Source organism: Bos javanicus, chromosome 19, assembly GCF_032452875.1.
Source record: "Bos javanicus breed banteng chromosome 19, ARS-OSU_banteng_1.0, whole genome shotgun sequence".
Classification (NCBI taxonomy): Eukaryota; Metazoa; Chordata; class Mammalia; order Artiodactyla; family Bovidae; genus Bos; species Bos javanicus.
The window spans coordinates 21,643,793-21,665,601 of record NC_083886.1 but is presented as its reverse complement, the minus strand read 5'-3'; the positions used below and the strand labels follow the sequence as shown (position 1 = coordinate 21,665,601).

At 55.5% G+C, this 21,809-nt stretch overlaps 1 protein-coding gene across 2 annotated transcripts in view; it reads left to right on the top strand.

The window, feature by feature from the left end:
• SEZ6 (seizure related 6 homolog) overlaps positions 1 to 21,809 on the top strand; it is a 48,150-nt gene that overhangs the window by 9,331 nt on the left and 17,010 nt on the right. For both annotated transcript variants that reach the window (XM_061390573.1, XM_061390572.1), the window contains exons 2-3: positions 11,620 to 12,249; positions 12,954 to 13,087. In XM_061390573.1, coding sequence (XP_061246557.1) covers positions 11,620 to 12,249; positions 12,954 to 13,087 — 764 coding nt within the window. The remainder of the gene's footprint in view (positions 1 to 11,619; positions 12,250 to 12,953; positions 13,088 to 21,809) is intronic.

Sequence of the window (21,809 nt, the reverse complement as noted above, 5' to 3'; positions counted from 1 at the left end):
TTGGGTCCAGCCATCTCCCGCTCATCCCCCTACCCTACCTGCCAGTCTAGGCCTGCTGTTCAGGTCGGGTGCTGCCCTGAGCCTAGTCTGTTTCACTTGTATTCCTGATGCTACCCCTGGTGTTCCCGGGTCCTTCACTGCCCTCGGCCTCAAGCAGAAGAGACTGGCAGGGACACGGGGAGAGGACTTAGCCTTCTCAACTCAAGGCGTACACACACTCCACCTGGCAGGGTCCTTGGAAGAAGTCAGAGCAAGGTTGGGGCAAGAGAGGAGACAGAGGGATTAGGGGCCGCACAGCTGAGTCCATCTGGTGTTCTCAGGGAGTCTGGAGGAGAAGAAGCCCCAGATTTGCAGGTAGCCATGTCTGTATACATCTTGCCCTGGCTGGTCCATTTAACCCTGGGTGTCTGTGTCCATATGTCCCTGCATGTCTGTGCACTCCTGTCCCCATACCCTGGGACTCTGTGGCCCTGGGTGCAGGAACTGCAGGTCTCAGCTCTGCTGGTCTCTCCTCTCCCCAGAGCCCATTCCACTCTCTTCCTCCCCAATCTTGGGCTCCACTGACCCCTCAAGGAGACTTGAGCTGCTGCTGCTATTTTTAGCAGCTCTGTACCCCTCCCCTCCCCCATTCGGGCTTGCTGGGGGAAGTGGGGAGGACAAGCTGAGCCTGGGGAGCCTCAGAGTCCCATGGAAACAAGGGGAGACTGGGATGGTCCACAGGTACAGGGGCCATGCCCTGGGGAAGCTTAGGCCCCATGCCACCAGGAGAAGGTCCCGGGCTGCCCTTTCTCTGCCCCCTCCAAGCCTCTAAGTGCAGATCCCAGGCCTCCAGGGACTCTTCCACAGGACATTTAGAAGTAAGGCAGGACTCTCAGAGTTTCCCCCATAGAATCTGGGAGGGCAGAATGGGGTTCAAAGTGGCAGGAAGTCAAGGGAGAGAGCATACCTGGATGAGATTACCCTACCCACACGCGCACACACACACACACACACACACGGTCTTCTGGTGCTGGAGATGAGGAGACCGGGGCCCAGCAACAACCAGAGGAAATGGGCAAGTCAACAGAGCATAGTCACCTGCCCTGCCAGGCCCCCTCCGCCTCTACCACTGCCCACCATGAGGCTCCATCAATTCTGCACTTGGGCACTGAGAGTAGAGGGGCTCTCCACCCACTCACCCACCCACCCACAGAACCTAGAAGAAACCAGGAAGGAAGTACTACATGGAAAGCCAAAGCAGGCCCAGAGAGAGCAAGAAAAGCCCAAGGTCACACAGCCTGTCAGTGGCAAAGCTACCTCCCACGCTGGAGACGGCTCTGACAAGGCCTCACCAGGCTCCTCCAGGGGAGAGAGACCCCTCCTCAGCATTGAGGATCAGGGCAGCTGGGGGTCTAGGCTCAGCCAACTCCCTCAACCCATCTCCTCCCAGATATAGCTGACAGAATCAGCCACAGGGCAAAGGGCACTTGGACCCTTGGTACACAGAGTGAGCCTCGTCCTCTGACTAAAGGCCACAGAATGTTGGGGCTACCAGGCTCAGAGGTGGGCACAGAACCTGGGAGCCACCTAAGTACGGCCAGTTTTTGAACTTCAGAGGGGGTTGGGAAGGGGCAGCAACCCAGAGATGCTGATCTAGGACCCAGGGTGGTACCCAATCTCGGGTCCTGGTGCCTTGCTGGGCTCAGCGGCTGGGAGGGATTCTCCTTGACCAGTGTCTGAACTTGGGCAGGGGGCAGAGGATGGAGGGGATGGCCATTCCTCCTTAGAACAACCCTCCTGTTCCCTAACTCCACCACTGGGCTGGTACCAGCTCCAAGGAGAATGTCTTTCTGCTTTCACAGCCTTCCTCATCCCAGCTGACATTTCCAAGGTTTCCAGTCAGAGAAATATAATCCCTGCTGTCACTGAGAGGTGGTGGGAGCTGTTGGTGCTGGGGGAGGGCTGACCTGAACACCCAGCTTGGGGCCACGTCCCTCCTCTGCCCTGGCCACACTCCTGCCAGTGGGCATGATGGAGTGGAGTTCGGCAGACTGATCAGCTTTCTGGTGGTGAGGGAGGTGATGCCCAAGGATGCCCAGTGTTCCTCCTCCTTCTTCCAGCCTGCCCCAGGGATGGCCATCAGTCCTGCTGCCCCCCAAGCCCAGCCCTTAGTTCTCTCCCAATCCCCACCTCAGGCCCCCAACTCCCGTGCCTCCTGCCAAGCACCAGGGACTGTGAGCCGGCAGGATTAGGACCCCCAGGTCCCCGGGGGCAGCGGGCAGGCAGGAGGGAGAACACAGGGCCGCAGGGGAAGGTGTAGAGCACAGCAGGTGACGCTGTAGCAGAGGCCTCATTAATCACCTCTCCAGCCCCCAGCTCTGCAGTGGCGAGACCATATTAGATTTTAAATTGGAAAGCGGCGAACGTGGCAGTTAGCTGGGAGCTCCCTGTACCCTGAGCCCCTGGTCACAGCCTTACTGGAGGGAGGAGGCTGTGGGGAGGAGAGGGCAGGAGCCCAGAGCCCTGTCCCTTCTCCCCGCCACACACCCAGAGCCTGGGGAGCTGTCCCGGCCACAGGGCTCTAGGAAGGGTCAAGGCGAGGTCCAAAAAAGTGGCAGAGTGAGGAGGAGGGAGCCCAGCTGCCTTTGGGAGAAAGGCATCACTTCTGGGGGGCAGAGCTGCCCAGACTTGAGGACCGTGAGGCCGGGTTCTAGGGTATGGCATCCACAGGCAAGGACAAGTGGAAACGACTTATGTTAGTGTGTCTGGAACTACACATGCGTGTGCGTGCAGGCACATACACTCAGGTGTACACATAGGCCCACATAATCACATGTGAAGCAGCAACTCTGCAGTAAAAACTTAAGCCCAGGCTGTGGAGCAGGAAGACCTAGTTCAAGCCCCTTATTTGCTAATTCCCTCCCATGTGAACTAGGATGAATCACTTTGCCTCTCAGCCTCAGTCTCTTCACATGTAAAGTGTAAAATATTGATTCCAGGAATAAAAGGCACTGCTCTGGGCAGAAGACAGCTCCCTAGGAAGTCCTGCCTAACCCATGGAGGGTGCTCAGTGTGAGGCCCTCCCCTGGGCCCAAGGTCAGGCAACTACTCTGGGGCTGCCCCAGGAGCCCTGGGGTGGTGGCCAGGCCAGGCTCCCTGCCCGCATGTGTCTGGCTGGGCAGGGAGGTAGGGGCAGGTCAGCCAGCACAGCAGGCAGTTTCATAGAATGCCACACACCCTGAGCCCATCCAGGGCCAAGCATTCCTGGCTGCCCTCCATCCATGAAGACCTCCTACAGTGGCTCTGCCCGAGCTCCCCAAATTGCCCACTGAACACCCCACTTCTCAGAACACCAGTGCTCGGACAAGGTTGGGAAGCAGACATCATGGGTTGATGGACTGATTGGCTGACAGGCCCCTCTCTTGAGGCCTTTATGAAAAACATAAGGGAGTCCAAGGACTCCTTGTCACCTCTTCCTGCCTGGCCCCAGGCCCAAAGAGAGGGGTAGACACTGCCAGCCCATCTTAATCTTCTCTGGAATGCCATTCCCCCACCCCCACACTGGCCAGGCTCTTCCCTTCTGAAAAGTGAATACTGCTGGGGTCAAGAGGTCAGGTGATGGAGCGGCACTTTCCATCACGGTAGCTACTACATACATGTGGCGGTTTAAATTCATGAACATGAAATTGAATTTCAAATTTGGTGCCTCAGTCTCACTAGCCACACTTCAAGGGCTCACTCGCCATGTGTGGCCACTGACTACCATGTCACACATGCAAATATAAAACATTTCCATCATCACAAAAAGTTCTATTAGCCAGCACTGCTCTAGGGCTGCAAGGCGTCTACGTTTGAATCTGACACCTCCAAACCGGTAACTTGACAATTGCCCTTCCCTGGGTCCCTGTTTCTTCATCTATGAAAGTTTATATCTCAGAGTAATTGTGGGAGGTTAAACGAGTTGATTCTGGTAAAGCACTTCTAATGGTGCTAGGCGTGTGATGAATTCTCAGTAAACAATGAAAATGTTACTCGTTCAGTCATGTCCAACTCTTTGTGACCCCGTGGACTGTGGCCCACCGGGCTTCTCTGTCAGTGGAATTCTCTAGGCAAGAATACTGGAGTGGGTAGCCGTTCCCTCCTCCAGGGGATCTTTCCAACCCAGGGACCGAACCCAGGTCTCCTGCATTGCAGGCAGATTCTTTACTGTCTGAGCCACCAGTAAACAGTGGCCTTCTGTATTTTTTATTCATGGAGCCCTTTGTGGGTCACTGGATCCTGGAAGGTGAGACTGGGCAGGGCCCTTAGATACCTTCTCTGTTTTACTGATGGGGCAATGGAGACTTGGGTTGGGGGAGTGATTTCTGCAGAGGGATTAACCTCATAGGGGCAGGACCAGGACTGGTGGGCCGACTCCTGGCTATTGCCTGCTACACCAACCCACACTCCCTGCATCTGGCAAGAAGACCCCAACCCTGGAGCTGATGAAGCCCAGGGTTACCCACCCACCCTAGTACAGTGGGGGTGGTAGCTGCTCCTGGCACACCTCCTGTCACTGAAGGTATACTCTCAGATGGCAGATGGCCCCAGGAGTAGTGAAGCATTCACTGTTCAGAACAGTTGGGCCAGATGCTCTTTGAGCCCCAACATCTTGAGTTCTAGCCCTGCCCCAGGTTTGCTGTGTGACCTGGGAAACCTCTCTGGATTCTGTTTCTTCCTGTGTGAATGAGGGTGGGCTGAGATGTTCACAGAGACTACAAGAGCTCAGATTCTGGGGACTGGCCACTTTCTTGCCTGGATCCCAGCCAAGAGGAGGTGCCCCATTCATCTCTGTGCTCCAGATTTGACCAAACTGCCACAAGTTGGCCAAGAGAAGGTAGTAAGAGGGTGCAATGGGGCAGTGGTCAATGGCAGAGGAAGGGAGGATAGTCTAAGTCTGGAGGCCCACCAGCTCGTGCCGGTAGAGACTCTTCATCAAGTGCCAGTTGGGGCTGTGCTGGGGCACTGCCAAGGGCTGACTGCCCATCTTCTCCCTTCAGGACACACCCACCCTCCCCTGCCCACCCCTACTGGCCAAGGGCCAAGTACTTTGGGGAGCAGGAAGCCTTCTGAGTGTGCAGACATGCAGAATCCTGAGCCCACCCTACACTGTGCTTGGCCCCAGGGTCAGCAACTACGAGCAGAGATGAAGGAAGAGAGATGTGCCTTGTGCTGGATCCTTGGCCATGGGCACAAGCTGTACCCATGCTGAGGGTCCACCAAGAAGTGCCACCAGGAAATCAGAGGAGAGAACTGTTGTCACCCCATGGGCCAGGCAGGGGTGGCTCCCTGCTGCCCAGGAGGGACTGGAGCTGGATATGGTAGGATGGGGAAAGTTTAAAGAAGACTGTTAGATAGTTGCTCAGTCAAGTCCAACTATTTACGACCCCATGGACTGTAGCCCACCAGGCTCCTCTGTCCATGGGATTCTCCAGGCAAGAATACTGGAGTGGGTAGCCATTCTCTTCTCCAGGGCATCTTCCCAACCCATGAATTGAACCTGGGTCTCCTGCATTGCAGGCAGATTCTGAGCCACCAGGGAAGCCCTTAAAGAGGCAAAGAAGTGAGCAAATGGGGCAGAAGGGGGAAGGCACCTGTTTTGGCAGAGAGTTCCCTTGGAGGGTTTCTCCTCCATTCAAACCACTGTCCACCCCCACAACGGCCCCTCCAGGACGCCACCAGGACCTCCTTCCCATCACCCTAAGCTGCAGGGCTCTCAGCATGAGTGCCCCAGAATAGTGGCGGCCAGTTAATGGGGAGATAGTGAAGAGGGACAGCTGAGGGCCGGTGGCAGCAGCAGACAAAGCTGAGTGATGGAGCTACTGAGCTCTGGGTCCTAGTCCCAGGCTTGCCACGCACTGGCTATGGAACCTTAGACAGCTTACTTAACCATTCTGGGCTTCAAATGGCTCTATCTCTGGGGAGGATAGGTGATTACATGTGAAGGTGCTGAGTGCCTGGTTAGCACACGAGCACGAGGAACGACAGCTGTCTGGCTCCAAAGAACAGGAGGCAGAAAGTATCCATTCTGGTTCTACCATAGCTTTTGGGTGATCTTGGAGAAGCCACACCCCAGCTCTAGACCTCAGTTTCCCCATCTGTTCCATTGGGTTTATATTGCCTTTCCTGTTAATACAAGAAGTCAACAGCAGAAAACCTACCTCAGACACAGGAATACTGTGGGGTGAGTATGTCAGTAGTGGCACAGGGACTCAGGCCTCAGGGGCCCTCTGTGACCCTGCCAGCCTCTAGCTGGGGGCCCTCAGTTCAGGAGGCAGGCCTGGACCCAGTGAAACTGTCACTGTGGACACCAGGCTCTGGCTCTGGGGGGCCCCAAGTGCTCTTACTCCGGGGGCCTCTCTTCCTGCCCTCGGGCTCTAGGATAATGGGGGTCTGCAGGGGCCAGGCCCTCACTAATCCCCTATTAAAACTTGAAAGGGGCCAGGGAACCTCCAGAATAAACTCATTAGCTTTTATGGGATAATAAATGGATCCCATTAAATTCTCATTCTCCCTATGCTGGGCCAGCTTAACCTCCAGAGCCCCAAGGGGCAGGCTCCCTGCCCACTGTAACCCCTAGACTTCCCCTGTACCCACCAGCAGGCATGCTCCCCACAGCCGAAAGCTGGTGCTGCCACAAGTGGGGATCAAGCCTGACCTGTCTGAGGACTCTGGGGCCCCCCTCCATGTGCCGGCCTCTGAGACCAGCAAGCCCCTCCTGCCCTGGCAGAGGATGAGGGGCAGGGCGGCAGAGGGGCCTGTCTCTAATTGGCCGTCCCCAAACCAGGAGGACCCCACTCCACAGATGAAGAAGCAAATGCCCAGCTCAAGTCACACAGCTAGTGAGAGATAGATGGGGGATTGGAACCTGAGGTTTTTCTGTCTGGAGCAGAGAGATCTGCAGAAACAGTAGCCCTAAGCAGGCAGCCCACCTGGGCCTGGTGCAGCAGCTGCCCCAGGTCTACACTGCATGAAGACCACCACCCTGGACTTCTCTGGTGGTGCAGTGGTTATGACTCTGCACTTCCACTGCATGGGGAGGGTTCCACCCCTGGTGGGGGAACCTGCCTGCTGCCTGGGGCGGCCAAAAGAAAAGACTACCACTCTCCCCCATTGCCTGCATACAAACCAGTTCAAGCTCCTCAGCCCACCCATGCTGTGACCCCTGGCAACATCCTGGGCCTCACTGAGCCTCAGTTTCCCCATCTGTCAGACAGGGACAAAACACTACCCCTGGAAGCTATGAAGAAGAGTCCCCAGTCGTTATGGGCTTCCCAAATCAGAGGTGAGCACCCCGCCCCATTTGGATCCCAGTCTGTGGGGGTGGAGGATGCTTCACCCGCCGCCCCAACTCCACCTTCAACTCGCTGGATCCAGGGAAGGAAGGGGGCGGGGCCGGTGGCTATCCCTGGGAGGACCCGGCTGGAGCCCAGAGGAGGGGGCTTCCGATCCCGAGAAGGGCCACAGCGGGGCGGCGAGGGCCGGGAGGCGGAGCGGGAGAGAATCCACCGGGGAGGCATCCTGAATGGCTCATTAGTGCCGATGAAAGCCTTTTTTCATTTCGTCTAAATACTTTAAACAGGGCTCCCTCCGATGTCTATTTGCATAGCTTAAGAGCTAATGTGGGGGGAGGGCCCAGGCGGCGGTGGCGGCGGGGCCACACCGGGGCTGGGGGCTGCCGGGAAGCTCCGGGCCTCCGCCAGCCAGCGGGGGAGCTGGGAGCGGAGGAGGTGTTTCCCAGCCCCGGCCCTCGAGAGCGGGGGAGGGAGCGGCCGCCCAGGGAGTGCGTTCCTGTGTCCAGGCACCGGGTGGACCGGGCAACCGGGGGATCCTGGGGGGCTGTATGACTATGGGCCACTGTCCCCCAGCTCCATGCCGGCCTTGGAGGCGGCGGTCCTTTGCACCATGTGGTACAATACTATCCTCCTTTAACAGATGCCAACAACACTGACATCCTCGAGGTCACACACACTGCTATACAACAGGGAACCTGGTCCCCCAGGAAGGAGAGGGTGGCCTCACCCGGGCCAGCCTCTCCCAATCCCAGAGGGCTGCCCCCATCGGAGTGTGGCCTCACCTTCTGTATCCCCACCACCACCCTTCCCCCCAGAAACCCCTGCTACTTAGAACATTAAGATTCTCATAAAACCTCTCCAAAGCGCCCGTTTTACAGCTCAGGACACAGCGGTGACTGGCCTGGGCTCCCTTGACTTTTAAGTGGCAGAGCTGACATTTAAACCCCAGTGCCTGTGTGACACGGTGCCCCCTCCCTGTGAAGCAGTGTCCTTGGCCTCTGGTTTTGAGTTCCAGACTCAGATGCGCTTTGGGCACAGAATGGGACTCCCTGGGTCCCAGCCCAAAGGCCTTCTGGGAGCCCAGCTCGGCTCAGACTCAGCTTAGGTCCCAGGTGCCAGAAACTGGCCCCAGCTCCGCTTCCAACCTGCATCAGACCGTGGATAGGTCCAGTCCTTTCTCTGGGCCTTAGCTTCCTGTACTGGCTAGAGGGCTCTCTGCTGGGGAACACCAGTCCCCTCCTCCTGTGAGGCAGACTGGTGTCCTGCAAAGACTAGGGCTTTTGAACCAGATCAAGGTAGGTTCAGATCCCAGCTCCACCGCTGTGCCCCAGGCAGGTCGTCACCTTACTTCTCTAGGCTTCCAGTTCTTTTCCAGTAATGTGGGAATAAAAGTCTCACCTCACAGACTTGTAGTGTCACATAATCCAAGATCTGGGGATGGCCTGACTCAGTGTCTGGTACACATTAAGGTATCTGAAGAGACTGGGCATTTGGCCCCCGACACCTGGTAACCCACTCCAGTATTCTTGCCGGGAAAATCCCATGGCCAGAGGAGCCGCAGTCCATGGGGTCGCAAAGAATCACACATGACTGAGCAGTTAACACACACCTCCTGTGTATCACACCCTCTTTGTTGACCTCTATACCTTTGATCTCAGTCAGCCCAGGCAGAGAGAACCCCAGGAACCTGGTGAGGGAGGTCACAGGGCCATAGGCTTCCATCAGAATCACCAGAGTGTCTGGAGACGTCCTCTCTGTAGAAATGGTTTGTCTCCCACAGATTATCCTACCCTCTCTGACAGTGGGGAGCACCCTCAGGGACCAAGCGGCAGCTGATTGTGGAATCAATTTGCTCGTTTGATATGCTATCTCCATCCCATTTAACCAAGTGCTCAGTCCCCCCAGATAACACAATCAGTGCAATCGACAGTGACGGGAGGTGCCCATTAGCTCTGCTCCATTGCCGAGCACCTACCTGGCAGCCGGCGGGAGGAGCCGTGCCACTCTGGTCCCTTCCTGAGACAGAGGCATTCCCTCTCCCAGTGAGGACTCCTGCAGGTGCCTGCCCTGGGACAGTCATCTCTTCTTGGGCCACCCTGGAAAGAGACACCAGAACCCTAAGGCTCCAGTCTGTGTGATTGATGAGAAAGGCTCTTCTTCCTTGTGACATGCTAAGATTAGTCTCAGGTCACCTGGCAAAGACAGTGTGACATCTGAGGGCTGGGCAGAGAGCAGTCCTGTCCTGGCAGGTTACAGGCACTCCCTGGACCCTCCACCACGGACTCAGAAGAAAGACACAGGACACTGGCGGACCATCTGCTCCAGGGGGTGTGGGCCTGGCTGTGTATCTAGTTTGGGCACCGCGTTGTCAGTGTCTGGTACAGAATGCCAAGGCACAGATGGGCTGTTTTAGTGAGCGTCCTGAGAAATAGGGGTTGGTCCTGCTTTCTCAAGGCTTTGGGCCCCCAGACCCCTCTGACCCAGAGCAGCAGAGGGCCCTCTGACCTGCAGCCACCTCCCCCACCCCAGTTTCCTCCCTCCTCCCAAATGTCTAACACATCAGAGCTGCCATGGTCTCCCGAACAGAATGTAGGCCATCTGCTGCATCCTCATGCCTGCCAATCCACGGGGTGGGTGTGGAATGACAGCCCCACCATCGGATGTGCAGAGGAACCAACCTTCTCCTTGCCGACTGTTATCTCACCCTGGCTGTGTTTCCCTTCGAGTCCTCATGCAGCCATTTTGAGAGTTGTTCAAATCAGAATATCTTCCCAGCCTTCTCGAAACTGGCAAAATTCTATGTGAAATGTATCTGGAGCCAACATCCATTGACCTTTTTTCTGACAGTCCAGGATCTGGGGAGCCTGGTGGGCCAACGTAGAATATGCAGCATCTCTCCAGCTATGATGTGGTTAAATAAGTCAATACAATCAATAGCATAGCAACCTCAGACCAGGAACAACAAACATGTTTCTTCTTCCATAGCCTATCTGATCAATTGGTAGTGGCTGCCTGCATAACTGTGTTGAGAAGGATTCTGAAGTCCCATGTGGCCTCAGCAAGAAATAATCAACATTGGTTAACAATGTCTGCCATGGATTGGGGGTGACATGCAGATGACCCTACTTTAGACCCCTACCCTAGATGGATCCTGGCTTGTGTCAAAAAAAAAGATAAAGAGAATTCAGAAAGACATAGCAAATGGGAAAGGGAAGCAATATTGTCTCAGTTAATCCTAGAAAAGAAACCCCATTTTACAGATGAGAAAAATAAGGTTCAGAGAGTTTATTTGCCCAAAGTCACACAGTCCCATGGTGACAAATTTGAAGTTATATCTGCCTCACTCCAGAGTTTAGCTTCTCTTACTCTATTCATATTACTGTTCTTGGTGGACAAAAAAGAGCGAGAGAGACAAAAGGAATGATTTTATGGAAAGTGAGAGAAATCAGGTGTAATGGGACCCTAACAAAAAAGTCATCATGAATCCATGAAGGAGTCTAAAATAAAATCCCAAATATGTGAAGTAATTCCTGAGACTAATGACCAGCAATTTCACTGAGAATAGAAAGTGAGCTTGAATGCAAGGCCCTGTAATCTCAGGCAGAAAAGTCACTCTTGCTAAGGGTGTCATCTCTGACCTTCAGTTGACTGGTGGTTGACTTCGAACAAGTCATTTCCTTTCTTTGACCTTGTTTCCTCATCAAAAGCAGGCCTTTGAACTACATTAGGGATTGGAAATATTTGTTCAACATGTGTGTCTGAGGCGTCAGGCACGGCTACCTAGAGTGCTGTGTTAAGAAGGATTCTGAGGCCGAATCTGAGAACAACCAAGAAATAGTGCGATGACAGATTAGCCTTCCAGGTGGTGCTGCTGGTAAAGAATCCGCCTGCCAATGCAGCAGACCCAAGAGACCTGGGTTCGATCCCTGAGCTGGGAAGATCCCCTGGAGAAGGAAATGGCTACCCACTCCAGTATTCTTTCCTGGAAAATCCCATGGGACAGAGGAGCCTGACAAGCCACAGTGCAGAGTCAGACACAACTGAGCACTTGTCAGCAGCAGCAGATTAGTAATGGCCGCCTCTGGTGTTGGTGGGGGGAAGAGATCTCTCATGTGCCATCCTGGAAATGCGTGTTATCATCTCACTTTCAGCTCTCAAACTCTATAGCTCCATGATTCTCAGCCGTGAGGACACTCCCCAAGGCTCTCGGTCAAAAGAGAGATGGGTCTCCCACTGCCTGGCCTGGGTGTGCTGCTGCTCACTGTGGGGCAAGAGGAGAATCTCTGAGCATTTGTTATCATTTCAGGACTCTCCTTGGAGGCCCCCACGGAAGGGGAAGGGCAGGCCCCAGGCCTGGAAGAGATGGATGGAGAGTTGACAGCGGCCCCTACACCTGAGCAGCCAGAACCAGGCGTCCACTTCGTCACAACGGCCCCTACCCTGAAGCTGCTTAACCACCACCCCCTGCTGGAGGAATTCCTACAAGAGGGGCAGGAGAAGGACGAGCTGAGGCCTGACCCACCTACAGCGAGTCCCCTGCCCCGCCTGGCCAACCAGGACAGCCGCCCCGTCTTCACCAGCCCCACTCCAGTCATGGTGGCAGCACCTACTCAACCCCAGTCCAGGGAAGGACCCTGGAGCCTGGAGTCAGAACCCCCTGCACTTCGCATCACAGTTGCCCTACCTCCGGGCATGGCAGTGCCCACCCCAGGCCCAGGGGAGAGGCCCAATACTACACCCCCTAGTGGAGCATGGACTCCAACCCCAGAGGGTCCTGGAGACATAGGCAGGCCCTGGGCTCCAGGGGTCATGTCCCAGACCACAGGGCTCGGGATGGAGGGGACCGTCGCCACCTCCACGGCTTCAGGGGACGATGAGGAGACCACCAGCACCAGTACCATCATTACCACCGCCGTCACCACAGTCCAGCCACCAGGTCAGTTACTTGCTGGCTCAGATGGGGGCCCTCTGGATTCCTCTCTCTGTGTCTCTGTGCTGGCCTGCCTTGCCCTTTGGCAGCAAGGGCCAACCCACAGGGAGCATGTGGACTGGAACCAGACCCAGGTTCAAATCCTGACTGGGAGGATTTGAGGTTCAAACCCCAGACCTGGGGGCTTCCCAGGTGGCGCTAGTGGTAAAGAGCCCACCTGCCAGTGCAAGAGACGCAGGAGATGTGGGTTCGATCCCTGGGTCGGGAAGATCCCCTGGAGGAGGGCACAGCAACCCACTCCAGTATTCTTGCCTGGAGAACCCCATGGACAGAGGAGCCTAATGGGCTACAGTCCTTAGGGTCGCAAAGAGTCAGACACGACTGAAGTGCCTTTGCATGCACACCAGACCTTAGGGATTTTATCTAACCTCCCTGAGCCTCTTCTGTAAAATGGCAATAAGAAGACCCACCTCACTGGGTCACTGTAAGAACCGAGATAAGATTGCACACAGTAGGTGCTCAAGAGAAGGTGGTACCCTGCTTTCAACAGGGTAATAGAGCTCCCAAAGAGTGAGTGTCATCACATACCAGACATGCACACACACACACACACACACACACACACACACACACACACACACACGGGGCAGCCATCGTTGGACCCAAATTGCCAGAGCTAAGTTTAGCTTATGTCTCCCCCTGCCTTCCAGGCCCTTGCAGCTGGAATTTCTCAGGCCCAGAGGGCTCTCTGGACTCCCCCACAGCCTCCAACTCACCCCCTGATGTCGGCCTGGACTGTTTCTACTACATCTCTGTCTACCCTGGCTATGGTGTGGAAATCAAGGTGAGTGACCTGGATCTGGCAGAGGAAAAACTGGGGTCAGTGTCTTATCTTTCCAGAAAGGTGCTGGTTACTGGAGGGAGGTGGGGATGTGCCAGGTCATCAGTGGGAGAAGGGGCCTAGGAGCAGGGTCGGGTGATGGGCCTAAACCGTGGTTGGATTCTGCCCTGTGCATCAGGAAGTGGAGAGCTCCTGTTCCCACTCAGCAGTGCCAAGGCTGGGAGGGGGTGGCAGGAGGGGCAGGTGTGCCCCTCGTGTTCCCCCAGGGGTTTAATCAGGAGCTCAGAAGAGCCCGAGGAGGGGCTCTAGCCATGGATGGCAGAGGATTGGGTGAGTGTCTGAATCCAGGTGTCTGAGTCAAAGAGGACTCAGGGTAGCCTGGTTGGGCCTCTGAGAGCCCTGGAGCCTCACTTGCACTCACTCATTCCCTTCAGCAAATACCCTCTGATAAGCCTGCTCTGCTGGCTCCTGGGATGCGAAGGTGGGAAATACAGACGTGGCTGCACCATCCAAGGTGACCAGCTGCTGGGGGAGTCAGACCTAGCACCCAGCCCCCTGCCCCCTGCCTTCCTGCACCATCTCACCCTTCCCCTGGCATGAAGTGTTAGTCGCTCAGTCGTGTCCACCTCTTTGCAACCCCATGAACTGTAGCTGCTTCAGGCTCCTCTGTCCATGGGACCTTCCAGGCAAAAATACTGGAGTGGGTAGCCATGCCCTTCTCTAGGGGATGTTCCTGACCCAGGGATCAAACCCAGGCCTCTTGCATTGCAGGGGGATTCTTTACCATTTGAGCCACCAGCTCTCTCTTAATCCCCAGACCTGAGCCTGTAGGTCCTCATGGCTGCTGCACAGGCTCCAAACCCAATTCTTCCTTTTTGTTGCTCTAAACCTGCTTGACACTCTACATCTATCCTTAGAGACTGGCCCCAACCAATCGGAAACCTAGAGCAGCACCCCCACGGTACATTGTAGACAGCATCCCTGGAACTGTGCAACCTTGGCCCTTCCCTCTCCCTGTTCCCTGAGTCCACCAACTCATCCCCGAGTTCTGTCACCATGACACTCTCCCAAACTCAGATCTGCCTACTGCTCCTTCTTATCCCAACCACCACGTGGTCCAGCCTCTGTCATCCCTCCCCTGATGATATAGTGGCTGCCTCACTGGTCACTCCACTCATGCTTGCCCCCTCCTACCATCCTCCACCCACACTGCAGTCATTTTTCTCAAATGAAATCCATCCTACCTCCCACGTCTCCCCCAAGGGCCTCTGAATCAAGGCCAGTCCCTCTGGGCCCATCTCTAGCGTTTCCTCCCTTGTTCTCTACTCTTACTTTGCATTAAACAGCTTACAGCTAATGGAACAGACCAAGCGCACTTTCCTCACAAGCTCCTATTGCACCTGCTGGTCCCTTTGCCCAGAAGAGTCATCCTGCTATACCTTCCCTTAGGACTCTAATCTGGCCTCACTTTTTCTGGGAATTCTTTCCTGATCCCCAGAGCTGGGGGTATCTCCCATCATAGCTCATTGCTCTGTCTCCAATGGGTATGTTTATAGCTGTGCACCTCCCCAGCTAGACTGTGAGTTCCTTGAGGGGTGCCTTGAAATTCAGGGCCCAGACTGGCTTCTCCATGGTCTGATTGAATGAAATGGACCAATGAATGGAGGAGGGAAGGAATGAGGTGACATTTGATGTGACTCTGGAGACTGAATGGAGGTAGAGAGGAGAGGCATTCAGGCCAGTAGAGGGAATCAGGCAGGTGATGGAGGAGCCAGGGAAGGGGCAGAGAAGAGTCCGGGCGGGGAGCAGGGCAGCACTGCCTGTCTCCCCTTCCTGGCCTGTCCCCCACGCATCCCAGAGCCCTGGATCTGGACTGAGAGCCAGCTCATCTGTCCTGGGACAGCACCCTCCCCTCTGGGGATGGCAGGTCCAGGTCTCTGAGCCAGACCCTGAGGAGGGGGCACCTTCTCCCACCCCTGGTGGGCCCCTCCCCTTCTTTCTGTAACTGTTTGCTCCTGTTCTGCCAAGCCCTGTGCCCCTCACTCCTGTCTGACTGGGAGGGTAATTAGGAACAGTCACCACCACCCCCCACCCCCAAGCCATTAGCTCTCAGTGCCGCTTAATTAAGGTAATTAATGTAACATCATCACCTAATGAGTGGTGGCACCGGCTGTGGCTCACCGGGTGAAAGGTGCCAGCTGCAGGTGTGGGGCAGGCGGTGGGGGGGGCAGATGCCAGGCTGGCTGCCCCCCTACAGGCCTGGGCTGGCTTTGCCTGCCCCCCAAGCCTACCACCCCCACTGATGCCCACTAGGCCAGGCTGGGCCACATCCTGGTACTCTCCACAGTGAGGTGAGATGCTGCAGGCTCTGCCTGCCCTGGCCCTGGCCCAGGCATCTGCCCCACCCTGGATACCCACCCCCTCACATAAGCCCTAGGAAGCCCCGTGTCTGTTGTCTGGTTCTGCCACATTTTTTTTTTCATCAGATGCAAAAGCTGTTACCAGGCAACCTTGAGAGGAAGACCTGCCACAGCCCTGGATGGCTGTTAAGACATGTAGCAGACAGATGCTGGCTGCGCCCTCTACTCCCCCACCACTGGGCAGAGTCCTTGGGGACCCTGTCAACTTGATGGCCTGAGACAGAGTCTGAGGCCATAGCAGGGAGGGCCAGGTGGGGAGGGACACAGAATCAGCCAGTGCTGAAGCAGGATTTAAGGTTCTTCCACGGCCAGTTCCGGCCACTTCGGCTCCTATCCAGGTCTCCTGGGAGCGCCACACAGACCACCTGGGACCTGAAGAATTACTGACACTGCAGACCATACCCAGTGGGTGTGTGAAAAACAGAGGCCATCATGGAAAGGGAATTGCCCAAGGTCACTCCGTTAATCATTAACTAATGCTTTTTGACGAATGAATTTGTTCCACAAATACAGATCGAGCAATTACTACATGCCAGGCTCTGTGCTGGGCGCTGGGGACACAGATATTCACAATTAGTGGGGGAGACAGAAATAAAAAATGATGACCACCATCAAAAAAAACTCACCACCACCACCAATGACCATAAAATGCAGGGTACTGTTGGGGATGGGAGTGGGGAGCATGGAGGACCGTAGGAGTTCTAGGATGGGGCACACTTCTTCAGCCAGCAGTCAGAGTAGGGGGGTTGGTCAGGGAAGGCTTCTGGGAGGTGACGATACCTACTTTGAAGGCTGAAGGATGAGAGGCCGGCAGCCAAGACTGGGCTTGGAAGGACAAGTAAGGCAGACTGGCCCTTGAAGCCTGGCCTGGCAGTTTTGGACAGGTGACTTTATTGCAGAGGAGCAGAAGGTGGGCTTCAGGGCTTCTCGATGGCACTCCTGCCAGAGGCTAGGTCAGCATAAAATGCTCTCCTGCTCAGAGCTGGATGTTGGGCCAAGCCATGCTGGGCATTGGCGGCAAGATGAGTGAGACTGTTGGCACGCCTAGGAGGCTGCCCACTGCTCCTTTAGGCTTGTGGCTTCTCCCTATCGTGGGTAAACCCCTGCCTACCCCTCCATGAGTCCACAGAGATGGCTCACACTAGGTGAAAGGGATGGAATCCTGGCAAGGGGGATGGGAGGAGCCATGGGAGGAGAGGAACATCTTAAAGACCCATAAATCACAGCCCTGCACTGGTCAGCCTGGCACCATGCTGAGCCCCTGCCATGTGCCCAGAGTCCTGGCTAAAGACTGGGGCCCTAGGCAAGACCCTTTCAATCCCCTCTTTGTGAGGAACAGTCTCAGAGTTCTAGAATCTCTAATGGCCCAGCTCCCCATGGCTTGGACCACCTCCTCTTAGGATGCTCCTTGTGCCCTCCGAAAGTGAGGATCTGAGCTGCCTGCAGGAAGAAGGCCAGGCAGGAAGAAGCTTGTCTGTTTCGACCAGGAGTTTGGCATGGGGCTAGGCTCTTTTTAGACAGATCCAGAGAAGCCCCTTCAGATGGGTGGGCTTGAGCTCTGTAGCCCATGAGGGTCCCATTTCCTCTCCAGGCAGCCAGTCTCCCCTGAGGGCTCCAGGCATTTCTGGGCCTGGCTCATGTCTCTCACTGTGCTTGGCATTCCAAGAGCCTTCCCACTGCCAGCCCCATCTTGGCTTGATGGCTGTCTGTACCATCTGGAGCCTGGGCACAGCTGCCCACCATCCCTGCCCTGGTGCCCCGAGTGGCCCCTTTGGAACACTGCTCTCCCAGGCCAGGCCAGCTGCCAATTTGATAAGCAGAACCCCCTATCCTCCCAGGCGAGGACCAGGCCTGATGCAGGCGTACATGGTGGGGCAGTGCGGTGAAATTCCTCAGCAACCTCTTCTTTCTTGGCTCCAGGAAGGCCTATGTGGGTGCGGGGGGGTCACAAGGGAGCAGCAGGTCTAGCCCCACGGATCTAGGCCCTTCTCCCCATCCCTAAAGCAGACCCTATGCCATCAGGGTTTGCAGACAAGCATCAGTTAAGACAAGGGCGTAGAAGCTATAGGACTGGGCTTCCAGTCCTGCCTTTGCAGCCCATCTCTCAGTCATGGGGCTAAGCCCCTGGCCTTCTCTAGGCCTCTGTCCCCTTCTGCGAAAGGAAGTTGAACCAGATGATGTAAAAGTGTCCTCCACGCCAGTCCCTCTGAGTATGGCTCCTTTTCTGGCTGAGAAACTCCCTCACAGGTCAGACTGGGCGGTGGCACCTCAGGCCCTTGACCCTGTTTCCTGCTTCCTAGCAGCTGGCTTCCTTGGTGGCTCAGACAGTAGAGTCCTCCTGCAGTGCAGGAGACCCTGTTCAATCCTTGAATCAGGAAGATCCCCTGGAGAAGGAAATAGCCATCCATTCCAGTATTCTTGCCTGGAGAATTCCATGGAAGGAGGAGCCTGGCAGGCTACAGTCCTTGGGGTCTCAAGGAGTCAGACACGATTGAGCGACTTTCACTTTCAGAACCTGGGCCAGGGAGAGGGTGGTTCTCAGGTACCATGCCTCTCAGGCAGAGCCCTGGCACAGCTGAGGTGAGGTGGCCCACAGCCTGGATGGGGCCCGGGTCACTCCAAAAAAGGGGAAGGAGACTGCAGATGCTCTGCCCACTCTGTGCTGAGCCCGTATAGGTGGGATCTAACATAATCCTTACAATCCCAACTCACAGATGAATCTGGGACTCAGAGAGTTCATGTGACTTACCCAAGGACCTATCAACTAGTCAGTGACGGAGCTGGGATTTGATCCCAAGATTCAAGAGCCCCTGTTCTTCCCCTGGCCCAGAAGATTGGCCTGTTCCAAGAGGGAGTTCAGCTGGGGACAATTGAAAAGCTCCATCTGCCACCCCTTTCCTCAGCCTAGCCCTGCCTGTTCCTTTAGGACCCCCATTGGAATTCTCCCAGTCTGGGGGCAGAGGCCTGGGATACATATGCATGAAGGCACAGCACTGGCCCGGGAAGCAGGAGTCCTGGCCTGGAGTCCTGGCTTTGCCTCGGATTCACTGTGTGACTCAGAGGACCTCTCAACTTCTCTGATCACAGGATTCCTCTCTATAGAGTGGAGGTAACCACAACCTCCCTGCCTCCTTTATTGAGGTTCTGTGAGATCTGAGAAGATAATGGGTGTGAAAGAGCTTTGAAAACTGTAAAGGATCTCATAGGAAGAACTGTGATTCTACTACTGTTGGAGTGAGGGAGCACGTGGACACGAGGGAATGCATATGTGTGGACATGCGTGTGCCAGCTCATGTATTTTAGGGAGTAGTGTGCACACAGTGGGTGGCGCTAGTGGTAAAGAACCCACCTGCCAATGCAAGAGACATAAGAGATGCGAATTCAATCCCTGAGTCAGGAAGATCCCCTGGAGGAGGGCATGGCAACCCACTCCAGTATTCTTGTCTGGAGAATCCCCATAGAGAGGAGCTTGGCGAGCTACAGTCCATAGAGTTGCAAACAGTGAGACACGACTGAAGTGATTTAGCACGCACATACGCACATGCATGCAGTGGGCTTATGTCAGAGTACACACATGGCTGTTGGTGACCAGGAGAGTGCAGTGGAGCAAGGGCTGTGGTCAGCCTCTGGGGGTGGGCCTCAAGTGCTGGGGGAGGGGCTTGCACATGAGTCATCCGTGAGCTCGTGGCCTGCCTCTGCAGGCTTATACTTAGGTGATAGTGTGCAAAGCCTTGTGGCACCATCCTGCCTGTGAGTCATACCATTAGAGTGTGTTCTGGAGACCGACTGGCAGCTTCCATGGGGACAGAGAGGCCAGGCAAGGCTGACAATCTGGGGTTGGCAGAGGGCAACCTAAATCCTCCCCATCTCCCATCCAGGAAGGAGTCAGGACAGAGTCAGCCCCGTCAAAGCAGCCCTATTTCCTTCCTTGAACTGACCGCTGGTCTGTGGGAAGCCGGGCAGGGTTAGACAACCCAGGGTCCTGTGGGAATTGTCCTCGCCTCCTCCTGCCTCTGTCTTCCCTGGCCTGGTCCTCAGCTCCCCTCTTGTCACTGGCTAGGGGTGTGGGAAGACAGCCCTCATGAGCAGAGCTGACATTTCAATCTATCTCCTGAGCTCTTCATACGCCTGCAAATTACATCAAGACTTCATCACCCCCCTTGTCTAACACCCAGCCCTGTCTGGCCCCTGTCAGGCCTGGCCCTCAAACAAGTGACAAATTACATCCAGCCACGGTGGCAGGCCTGCAAGTGGGTGCTTGAAACCCAAGGGGCCAGCGCTGCCTAGACAGCCACTGGGAGAACAGGGTGCCTTCTGGATAAGAGCTCTGAGTAATCAGGCCTACTCCATCCCATGCTCTCATGGCAACCCTACAACCAGGCCAGCTTTGAGGGGAGCATGCCTTCCCCAGATCATAGAGGGACAGAAGTCTCAGCTCCCAGTTTCCCCAGCTTTACAGGCTTCTGAGAGCTTCCCAGGTGGCTCAGTGGTAAAGAATCCGCCTGCCAATGCAGGAGATACAGGTTCGATCCCTGGATCAGGAAGATCCCCTGGGGAAGGAAATGGCAACCCACTCCAGAATTCTTGCCTGGAGAATCCCATGGACAGAGGAGCCTGGCGGGCTACAGTCCACGGGGTTACAAAAGAGTCGGACTCCACTTAGCAACTAAACTACAGGCTTCTGAGGGGGAAGACGGCTCAACACCTTTAAAAAAATCCCAGCCTGGCCAAAAACCACGTCCCTGCTAAACCGGCAGACCTGGGGCCTGGGAATAAAGATGTCTAGAAATCTGTCTGCAGGTGACACCCCCGTGAGGCTGGGAGGGAGGGAGCTGCCTTGGCCTCCAGCAAGGAAGGCTCTGTTACTTAACACCTGTTCGACCTTTCAAAGCTCCTTAGCCTCTCCCAGCTTCTGTTTACTTAAGGGGATTTTACCACCTACCTTCCTGATAGAATTGTGGTGAGGATGAAATAATATCTGTAAATAGTCCAAGGTTTCACGCATGGTAGGTGCTCTGTGAATGCTAAGTATTGGTATTGCTGCCGCTGTTGCTGGCTAAACAGCAGGGTCGGGAACTGGAAGCTGGGGTCAAAAGGGTGTTTAGGGGAACTAGGAAAAATGCTAAATTCATGTGTATTTCTCTGCCTTTGCTTCCTTAGCAATTTCCCTGCGGTGATGTCATCCCTTCCTCCTCCTCTTCCTAGTACCGCCCCGCCCCCTGAAGCACTCTCAGACCCACCTGCTCCAGCCTCTCTCCCCCCGCAGCCTACAACCCCTCCACTCTCCCCTAGAGGATTCCTGCTGCATGCGTTCAGTCCCACTTAAGGCAGAATTATATGCTGCCTGGCATCTCTCGATAATTACAGATTCCACGTGTGTGAGTCTTGTTTGCCCAACTCGAGAATCACAGAATCTCCAAGTTTGAGGGGACCTCCTCCAGCCTCCGCCTGCTGCAGGAATTCCCTGAGGACTGTCCCTGGCAGATGGTCCAGCAGCCTCCACCCAAATGTGCCCTGAGCTGCTCTTGGAGGAGCAGCACTTCCAGCCCAGAATCTCTGCCTCGGGCCTTCTCCTCATCCCCTAAGATCCCCCAGGTCTTTGCTCCCAGGCAGCGGGGTATGCAGGGCATCTCTGCTCTCAGCACCCACAGTCTGAGGGGCTCAGAGCCTAGCACAGCTCTGTCCTCGGACCTCGCTGTTCTCAGCAGCCTCTGGCAAGTGATATATATCCAGTGACCCGCCCATTCACCCTTTCCATACATCGTTATTGCAACTGGCCAGTGAAGAGGACGTGTGCGTGCTAAGTCGCTTCATTCGTGTCTGACTCTGTGCAACCCTATGGACTGTAGCCCTCCAGGCTCCTCTGCCCATGGGATTCTCCAGGCAAGAATAATGAAGTGGATTGCTGTGCCCTCTTCCAGGGGATCTTCCCAACCCAGGGATTGAACCCATGACTCTAATGTGTCTGCATTGGCAGGTGGGATCTTTACCACTAGCTCCACCTGGGAAGCCCCAGTAAAGAGGACATTGTGACCCAAAATGCTACCTTTGGGCTTTAATAGATAGAGGACAGGTGGGGAGGGCCTGAAGTAAAGGAACTGACTTCAGAGGCAGAGGATGGTGGCCCTGAGACCTGAAAGAATGAGCAGCTTCAGCAGGATAGGAAGAAGGGCAGGCATTTCCTGGGCAGGATCCTGGGCATGCAAATACCCAGAGGAGGGGAGTAAGCATGGCCTGTGGCCGCAGTGAAGATAAGAGGCTGGCATAGCTGCCGAAATCAACAGTGAGCTGGGAAGTTTGGACCT